Source organism: Denticeps clupeoides, chromosome 20 (assembly GCF_900700375.1).
Source record: "Denticeps clupeoides chromosome 20, fDenClu1.1, whole genome shotgun sequence".
NCBI lineage: Eukaryota > Metazoa > Chordata > Actinopteri > Clupeiformes > Denticipitidae > Denticeps > Denticeps clupeoides.
The window spans coordinates 13498580-13507840 of NC_041726.1; the positions used below are offsets into that span (position 1 = coordinate 13498580).

Sequence of the window (9261 nt, forward strand, 5' to 3'; positions counted from 1 at the left end):
TGGTTTGACAACATGGGGTCACGCCCATGATTCTGGAAAGCAGGTGAATGGAAGACAACGTACACAGCGAAGAAGAGGGAAGTTGAGACAACTCACTAATTATACTAATCAAAGCGTTGGTGGCAAATCAAGACTTCAAATGATGGGCTCAGAAATGTTTAATTCATCTCACGTCTCTTCGTCTGTGCACAGTTGCTGCAATATTTATTGATTCAAAATACTGATTTAACTGCACATTTTGCAATTAATTAATTACAATTCATACTTATGATTGCATTATATGGTAGTGTGTGCATTTAAATATTTTCATTTGGTAACGTCTGATCCTGTGTTTTAAGGCCTATCTGAAAATAATGAAAAAGTGCACGCAAAAGATAAATCCCATGGCGACTATAAACTTTGCATCAGTGTCATAGATCAGACTCCACAAAGAAATCTATTTGTTAATTGTGTTCATTTATTTTAACAGGTTAATTGCAACAATTAACACATTCATTTGGAAAATTTCGGACAATTCCACCAACCCCCAGAAAGGCACATTGCAGGGTATGTCCTAGATTCTAAAGTTCAGATTTCGAGCAGCATCCCCAACTGTTCAAAAAGTAATCATTAAGTGTACATGCATACCCAGAGGAATCCCGCACCAACACGGGGAAAGCCCGCGACTTTGGAGTAGCTAAGGCCACATTGCTAAACGCAGCCTTCGTACAGACACATCATGTAAAATAATTTGAAGTGGCTACTGTAGGAAAATTACCATCATCAATATCCGCACTTTACTCTGTCAGTTTTCTTTCATCATTCTCTTGACTTGAGGCACTTCTGCTGAGAGGGTTTCGAAGAGCCATTATTTCTTCGATCATTAGAAAGGGCTCACAGCTGACCAGGAATCGATTTCTCTTGATAAGACAAAAAGAAAAGTTTAGTTGTGTGAAAAACATTGCTGCATAGTCACATGGCATCCTGCATAGTCACATGGCATCCTTCAAATGCCATGGATTTAAACAATTGTGACAATTTCCCCAAAATGTTCCTGTCGTCACTGTATATACTATTTGCACATGTTGCTTAGTGCGCTTGTCATATAAATGCCCATATTTTGCACAGTCTCCCTCTCCAAAGTTCTTGACAGGACAAAAGTTGAATTTCTTTCAATTTCAATTCTTGGACAGCGACCAATTTTAGACCACTAGCCCTGCTGTTAAGAGAGAAAGCGCTCCCTCTGGCCTTCGTTAACTCTGTGGACTTACTGTTAGGGAGAGACGAAGCAGACCCACGCCCTCACCCTGACTTCGTAAGGAGGACAAAAAGAGAAGCAGTGAATGCTCAGTCAGGTTATTCCCTACAAAGAAAAAAGAAACGATCAAAGTCTGTATTCATTAGTGAGCAGAAAGCATAGATGCCCATGTTTAATCCATTTTTAAGGCCTTTGAGCAGAAACTTTACTGGCCATTATGAAAACCTGTGAGCAAGTGAGAGAGACACGGGAGACACAGGCAGACCTGACAGGTTGAGAGATGTGAGTGTAGCGTTTCCCGGCATGATGACCTTTCCGTCTTTATGGACCACACCAGGATCCAGCAGTGGATTGACTGGTTCAGGCACCTCTGCTAGCTGAGATTCAACTGCACTGCTTTTCTCCGGCAGAGTTTCCTGGGATGCATCACATATTGAGCTGCTTTAAAGCATGTTTTGAAGATGTGTGAGCTGAGAGCAGGGAGACAGGATGTGTTCTTGTAATTACACAAATACAAAAAAAGATGAGGGGAAAGATGAAAAATATGTAAATGTGTAGGGTTTCAACCTAATTAAAATTCCACTTTGAATAAAAACGAATGCAAGTATAAACGTAAAGAAAATCTCTTCTTGCCTCATGGTCTGTTATAAACTGTGCTCGATCTTTCCCGTCACTCTTCCCTCCTCGACCTTTGGTAGAAAAGAACGCAAAAGCCCATAAACACTTGGTCAAGTGGCATAAAGTAAAAGTACAACATTAAGAGCCACCTACATGGAACGGAGATATATTTAGGATATATATCACCTTTCTTGGAAACCTTTTGCTCATCCTTCTTTGCCGTGGCTCCAGGTGTCTGACTGGAGATTGTTTTTTTGGTCATCTCCTACTTAAAAATCACAGCGTTACCACACTAGTATTTTATCTGTCATTTACTGATTCACATCAGTCTGCTAAAAGATTTTAAACCGAAGACAGAAGATTACCTTCTTTTTAGGGCCACTCTTTGTCTCTTTCCTGGGAGTGAGGTCCAGAGAGGAGCTGCTGGGTTCTGAAAGTAAGTGGTCAGCAGGAGTAGCCTGGGGTGGGGAAGAGCACATCTTTGGAATTTGAGTTTACACGAGGGTCGAAAGGGCCTAAAATATTCAGTGGCAGTACCTCCCTGTCAAAACCTTTCACAATCAAACTTTCTGCTGAAAGTCTGCTGCATTAATTCTAAATCTTCTTTGCTCCCTTTCATTTCTTTGTTTTTTTGTTTTTTCTAGTGCTTCCTCAGTGGTCAATTTCTAACCAAAGAATAGCTGCTGGATGTATATTTGTGTATTATGAACAGGGGTACTTCTTATTATAAATAAGAAACTCATCAGTGCTGTTGTTCCTATTTCACAGCATCTGATGTCCACATTTAAAGTGGAAGATGAGTGTAGTGAAAAGCGTTCACTAGGGGGTTAAGTAATTCAAGTCAGGTTGTTTCGCATCAGTGCCAAGTTGACTATGAGCACCGTGTCTACTTATGGAATTCTCTTCGGATTGTCTTCCTACCGCTACCATGTGAGACAGCAGGCACTCTGTTTCAGGGGATGCTGTGGATACATATCAGTACAGGGGACAGTACAGCCATATCAGAGTAATTTGAACTCACTCACAGGGTGAACTATGCTTATCAGCAGTTTCCGTCTCTCTACGACCTCCTCGTGGGTCAGTGGAAAAGGTCCCAGTACCTGGGAGAACAGAGGCGATAACGGTGAATCTAATATCACAATCCGGAGGCATAAGTAGTACAGGCTGAGGGCACTAGGTAGCGTGAAGCAGCATCTACTTCACCTCAGCCAGGGAGGCCGCACCAGCATCTCCTATGCCATTATTAGAGAGGGAGAGACACAGCAGGGACCGGTTTAAACGAAGGCCCTAAAAACATTAAGGGTCAGAATTGGAAAAATGATTATGTTGAACATAAATGACAATACAAATTTACTGAGAAGCTGTATTGGTGTGGTTTTAGCACTGGGTCAGTATAATAGAATAAATGTAATCATTATGAGTGATCAAAAGGCACAGAAACATTTCCTTTCAAAAGCTCACTAAAGCTATTTTTAAATACAGAACTATTCGTGGGAATAGATCCATTGGAAAGCCATTGAAAATGAAAAATATATTGTGTATTCAAAATGTATTAAAAATATGAACGAATCAAACCAAAAGTTCATTGTCTTGTTCTTGGATATAAAAAAAAGTGCATGGCTTTCCGAGGTCTCTGTACTCAGCAGTGTGACAAATAAATGCCATTCCCTCATAGAGACAGAATACAAAAGCAACAAAATAATCATAGTATACACAACAGAGGCCAGGTGACAACACAATGAACAGAAAAAAACAAACAAGAACAAAGAGCTTTTTCAATAATTAATAACCAATTGTCATTCTTCATGTGTCTTTCAATCAAGACAATAAACCAGTCAAGCAGAGAAGCCATACAGTTGTTAAAGGGTTTGTAAAACCCCATGTAGTTCCATAGCTGGACTATTTGGTCACCTTGTGTGAAACACTGGTGACACAAGCACAGAAACAAAGGCGTTCAAACAAACTATAATTACGTCCGCGAGGCCGAGCACCAAAGCCAAAGGCCCTCTGTAAATGCTTTACCTTTGCAATGTGTCTGGCACCTGCATCACCAATAAAGTTGAAGCCCAGATTGAGAGATAGAAGGTTTCTGTTGGCAGAAAGGGCTGAGCCAATCAGACGGGCTCCCTCCTCCCCAATGTGATTGTGGCGCAGTGATAGGTGAGCCAACCTTTAGTGAACAAAGATGGGGTATAAAAAACATCTAATTTGTCATGGATCTTGGAAAAAAAAAAGGTGGAAAAAGACGTCAACATACACTACCAGTGAAAAATTTGGACACACCTACTCTGATTTTATTGTCCTTATCAAAAGCCGCTTCATGAGATGCTCATTAACATGAGTGAATGATAAAATTTTGATTTGTATTAATGGCAGTTATCAAATGCCCCTGGAGAAACTCAAGTGCCTTGCTCAGGGACACAGTGGTAGTAAGTGGGGTTTGAACCCCTACTATCACCCTCTAAGGAAGTATTCAGCAAAAAACCTTCAGGATGGATGGAAGAGAAAAGGTGGTGGAGAGAAATGCTGACATCACAGCAAAAGCTCCCTGATTCGGAAAAAATCAAATGTTCAAAATTTTTCTTGTTTGCTAATTTTTTTTATTAGTTGCATAACGTGTTATTTCATAGTCTTGTTTCAGTTTTGTTTTATGTAAAAACAAAAAGCATAATGTTAAAAAAAAACATGAGTAGGTGTGTCCAGGAGGTTGCCGGTTCGAATCCCGAACCGCCAAGGTGCCGCTGAGCAAAGCACCGTCCCCACACACTGCTCCCCGGGCGCCTGTCATGGCTGCCCACTGCTCACCAAGGGTGATGGTTAAAAGCAGGAGACACATTTCGTTGTGTCACCGTGTGCTGTGTTTCACAATGACAATCACTTCTATTTCACTTTAAGGTGTTTTCCTGTTAGATGTACTAGGTACTGTGTCTATGTATGTTAATGCTCGCTTTTTAGAATTGCATTTTTTATTGTTCTTTCTGTAATTTGTATTAAGTGACATTGCTCCTCAAATGCTATGCAGTTACTGCACGGGCAGTGCTGGCCTTGCAGGTTAGGAAGCAGACCCCTAATCAGAAGGTTGCCGCCAAAGTGTCACTGAGCAACACACCGTCCCCCACACTTCATTGTGTCACCGCGTGTTGTCCCGCAGTGTTTCACAATGACAACCACTTCACTTACCCACTTTCAGTTATTTAGAGTATGTAAGAGTAGAGGATCTCGACTTGTCCCAACAACAGCTAAAGTATAAAAGGGAATGTGTGTGAATTGCATCTCAGAAAGAGTAAGAAAGTGACATGCAGACTCACGTGCTGTCTTTAGACATAAAGAGATGGAAGCTCTGCTCCTGAAGCGGATTCCCTTCCATCACCACCGTCCTGACACAGAGTAAAGGATCAAGTCTACAATAAGTAAGACATCCCTGAGATCTTACTAAAGCAAGGGATTACAGAGAGGAAGTGGTGTACTTTTATGGCATTTCACAAATATCACCCACATGAAACAAAAGGCCTTAAACAAAATAGCGTAAATCCAAAATGCACCATATGGGACACGTCACTCACAATCCAACATTACACACACAGCATTACCTGAGGTTTGTGCACAGAGACATTGTTGTCTTCAAAGAGGTGAGTGTTTCTTCTGTTAATCCCACCCTCCAGAAACTGCAACAGTGCACAGAAGGATTCTTAATTCAGCAATGACAACACACGACCAACACTGTGAAGTAACATACCGTATTGTTCAAAATGATAGCAATAATGTGACTAACAAGAATAATCCATGGTTTTAGTGTATTTTTTATTGCTACATGGCAAACAAGTTACCAGTAGGTGCAGTAGATTCTCAGACAACAAGCAACACCCAGCATTCATAATATGAATGAAATGGATCGAAGAATAACCAGAATGGCAAAGGCTCAGCCACCGATCAGCTCCAGGATGATCAAAGACAGTCTGGAGTTACCTGTAAGTACTGTGACAGTTAGAAGACGTCTGTGTGAAGCTAATCTATTTTCAAGAATCCCCCGCTAAGTCCCTCTGTTAAAAAAAGGCATGTGCAGAAGAGGTTACAAGTTGCCAAAGAACACATCAACTGGCCTAAAGAGAAATGGAGGAATATTTTGAGGACTGATGAAAGTAAAATTGTTCTTTTTGGGTCCAAGGGCCACAGACAGTTTGTGAGACGACCCCCAAACTCTGAATTCAAGCCACAGTACACAGTGAAGACAGTGAAGCGTGGTGGTGCAAGCATCGTGATATGGGCATGTTTCTCCTACTATGGTGTTGGGCCTATTTATCGCACACCAGGGATCATGATCGGTTTGCATGTCAAAATACTTGAAGAGGTCATGTTGCCTTATGCTGAAGAGGACATGCCCTTGAAATGGGTGTAAACGTGCAAAGTCTTGGTTCCAAACCAATAAAATTAATGTTATGGAGTGGCCAGCCAAATCCCTGGACCTTAATCCAATCGAGAACTTGTGGGGTGATATCAAAAATGCTGTTTCCGAAGCAAAACCAAGAAATGTAAATGAATTGTGGAATGTTGTTAAAGAATCATGGAGTGGAATAACAGCTGAAAGGTGCCATAAGTTGGTTGACATTTACATTTACGCCATTTATCAGACGCCCTTATCCAGAGCGACTTACAATCAGTAGTTACAGGGACAGTCCCCCCTGGAGACACTCAGGGTTAAGTGTCTTGCTCAGGGACACAATGGTAGTAAGTGGGGTTTGAACCTGGGTCTTCTGGTTCATAGGCGAGTGTGTGATTAACAGGATTGCTAAATCCTAGAAACAAAAATGTTTGTACAGAAATTGCACAGCCTTTAGAGCGTGCATATCATGAATGCTGGGTGTTGCTTGTTGTCTGAGAATCTACTGCACCTACTGGTAACTTGTTTGCCATGTAGCAATAAAAAATATACTAAAAACATGGATTATTCTGGTTAGTCACATTGCACTGCTATTATTTTGAACAATACTGTAAATGGCAAAAAACAATCACAGAAATATTTTTACTGGGTGTCTACACAAAGACGGAAAGATGGAAAAGGAAGAACTTTCGCAATGGATGGCAACTAAAACATTGCTTTAGCCTCTTTTGTTTAATGTAGCATTATCATGCTAAACGCAAATATGTACATTTGCACTTTTATGTTATATCAGTCTTGGGTGCTTCATTTAAACTTACTGTAGACTCTTCAGGTAGTCCAGTGAGGGCAGGATTTTATTAAAGACCTTGACCATCATTCCACCCAACGTCCACCCTGTAGTGTCAGAGAAAATGAAAGGGTTCAGCCGCTCCGTTGAGGGCTCATGCAGTTGATTGCTTTGTAGAAATGAAGGATCTGAATCCACTTGCAGTAACAATGACAGCCATGTCCTTACCAAACACTTTTACCAGGTTAACACTGCGGGGATCATCAGTCTCCAGTTCAACATGGAGCCAGGGTTTAGGGCACCATCTTGTCTTCTCAAAGTTAACCAGTGACTGGTTGCCTTCTGGGTGTTGGAAAAATGGTGAAAACTCATTACTGATATAGTTTCTTCCAAGCACCTTTGTAGTTCTTTCCTTGACACTAATTGATCTTATTTAAGACCTGATGATCAGTGAGAGTCTTACCTAGTGTCCCCCCCTTTTGGGACATTGGGGTTAAGTCAGATATTTCCTTCACACACAAAAGTTTTCCAAGTTCCAGTAAGTCTATTTCTAAATTACCAGAACATTGATAGTCATCTGTGGGGAAAGATACAATGAGACTGAATGTACTGAATGAAAACTAATTGAGAACAAGATCAAAATGTATTTTTCTTACCAATACTTTGTAGTGGAGACCTTTCATGATTGTTCATCCCTAAATCAGAGATGAAGACAAATCTACATATAATAAAAAGCTATAAACATATAATTAAAGCATTGTAAATGTCAAGGACATATATGGCTAGTGTTCATTATTCTGACGATATAGGCACTATTGAGGGTTTTAATGTTTTGGAGAGCATGTTCACCTCTTGGTTTAATAAGGCTAAAAAGTGGCAAAAGGGTATGCTGGTGTGGTATTTCAGAGTGTATACTTGAACACTCTCAGATGATTCAACCCATTTTACGCCTTTCTGGTGACATTTTGTTCCTTAAGTAAACTAAATGTGACATACTTTCCAGGCAAGTCCTACGAGAGGAGGTGCAGTAATGGAGAAATGCCCCAAGTAGCAAAAACACGTCATTAATAAGATAATAAGACCCGAACATGGTTCAGCCGCTCCATTGAGAAATGAAGGATCTGAATTCACTTGCAGTAACAATGACAGCCATGTCCTTACCAAACACTTTGACCAGGTTTTTGCCACTTTTTTAGGGTGGTAGTAGTCTAGTGGGTAACACACTCGCCCGGGTTACTACCATTGTGTCCCTGAGCAAGACACTTAACCCTAAGTTGCTGTAACTACTGATTGTAAGTCGCTCTGGATAAGGGCGTCTGATAAATGCTGTAAATGTAAATGTAAACATCGCCATAAGATAAGATTGTCCTTTATTAGTCCCACGAGGTGGGACATTTACAGCATTTATTGGAACGTCTACATTTAGAAAAGGGCAAGAGCTCCTCCACCGTCTGTGCAACAAGAAATCTCCTACCAACTCCTGCTGAACGGCTGCCTTCCACTCCAGTACTGTCTCTTTCCGATTTATCCTTAGAAACCTTTTCTGCTTTCTTCTTCATCACTGTTCAGAGAAGACTGACTTAAACCTTTATTGCGTTATAGAGGTTTATTAAAACGCCCACTTAGTTACTTAGTTGTTAGTCACTTCGCTGGTTTGTCTCTGTATCGGCTGTTTATTTAACAAATAAACATTTACATTTAATTTATGGACTTGCTAGCTGTCGCCGCGTCTGTTGCTATGGTAATGAAGCCCGGTGCTGACCTGGGATCAGGACGATCTACCCAACCTCCGCACTGATTGTGCTGGCCAGTCCACACACCGATCTGAGATCAGCTGTCCCCACCAATCCGGACCCGATAGACGTTGAAGTCGGAAATTATGAAAATATCATAGAGACAGGAGACGTAGTGTGAAATAACCGCACAGCAGACTCAACCACTAAAACATTCAATCATCTAAACAATTGAACATGAACTACTTTCATAGTTTTTATTAAAAGTTTTAAATTCGATATTTTTTGACTGTTTTAGAATTTTTTTTTTATACAAACTGTGACCTGTCTTTTGTGCTGAACCTACTTGTAGTTTATGGCAAGATTTTACCCATAAATGTAAATATACTGACAATCTCTTTAAACAGATTACACATTTTGGTCTTTCTGTTTTACGTTATGTTAATTCTCTATTAGATTCTTTTCTCCAAACAATTGTATAAAGTCTCATTGATATTTATTTATGTTC

At 40.5% G+C, this 9261-nt stretch overlaps 1 protein-coding gene across 4 annotated transcripts; it reads right to left on the minus strand.

Moving 5' to 3' along the window:
• Window positions 1-556: 556 nt before the first annotated feature.
• lrrc71 (leucine rich repeat containing 71) lies at window positions 557-8704 on the minus strand. Of its 4 annotated transcripts, XM_028964439.1 has the most exons (16): window positions 8495-8704; window positions 7677-7715; window positions 7484-7597; window positions 7249-7362; window positions 7052-7127; window positions 5446-5520; window positions 5164-5232; window positions 3878-4025; window positions 3059-3142; window positions 2881-2955; window positions 2221-2313; window positions 2042-2120; window positions 1871-1926; window positions 1503-1707; window positions 1251-1342; window positions 557-899 (listed from the first exon to the last, which is right to left on the minus strand). In XM_028964439.1, exons 1-14 carry the CDS (start codon window positions 8577-8579, stop codon window positions 1681-1683), a joined length of 1134 nt encoding a protein of 377 aa, XP_028820272.1. In that variant the 5' UTR covers window positions 8580-8704; the 3' UTR covers window positions 557-899; window positions 1251-1342; window positions 1503-1680. The 4 variants fall into 4 exon arrangements, with proteins under 4 accessions (XP_028820272.1, XP_028820271.1, XP_028820273.1 ...); XM_028964438.1 differs by lacking the exons at window positions 557-899; window positions 1251-1342; window positions 1503-1707 and having other exon boundaries at window positions 1773-1926; XM_028964440.1 differs by lacking the exons at window positions 557-899; window positions 1251-1342; window positions 1503-1707 and having other exon boundaries at window positions 1773-1926; window positions 8499-8567.
• Between the last annotated feature and the right edge of the window lie 557 nt (window positions 8705-9261).

Bases quoted from the DNA above. Each gene is read 5' to 3' on its own strand.
- lrrc71 (XM_028964438.1), bottom strand. From the start codon at position 8,579: ATGAAGAAGAAAGCAGAAAAGGTTTCTAAGGATAAATCGGAAAGAGAC. The intron at 3,143-3,877 runs GTAAAGCATTTA...TAATGTTTTTAG, and splicing joins GTGCCAGACACATTGCAAAG to GGCCTTCGTTTAAACCGGTC. The intron at 2,314-2,880 runs GTGAGTGAGTTC...TCCCCACCCCAG, and splicing joins TGATAAGCATAGTTCACCCT to GCTACTCCTGCTGACCACTT.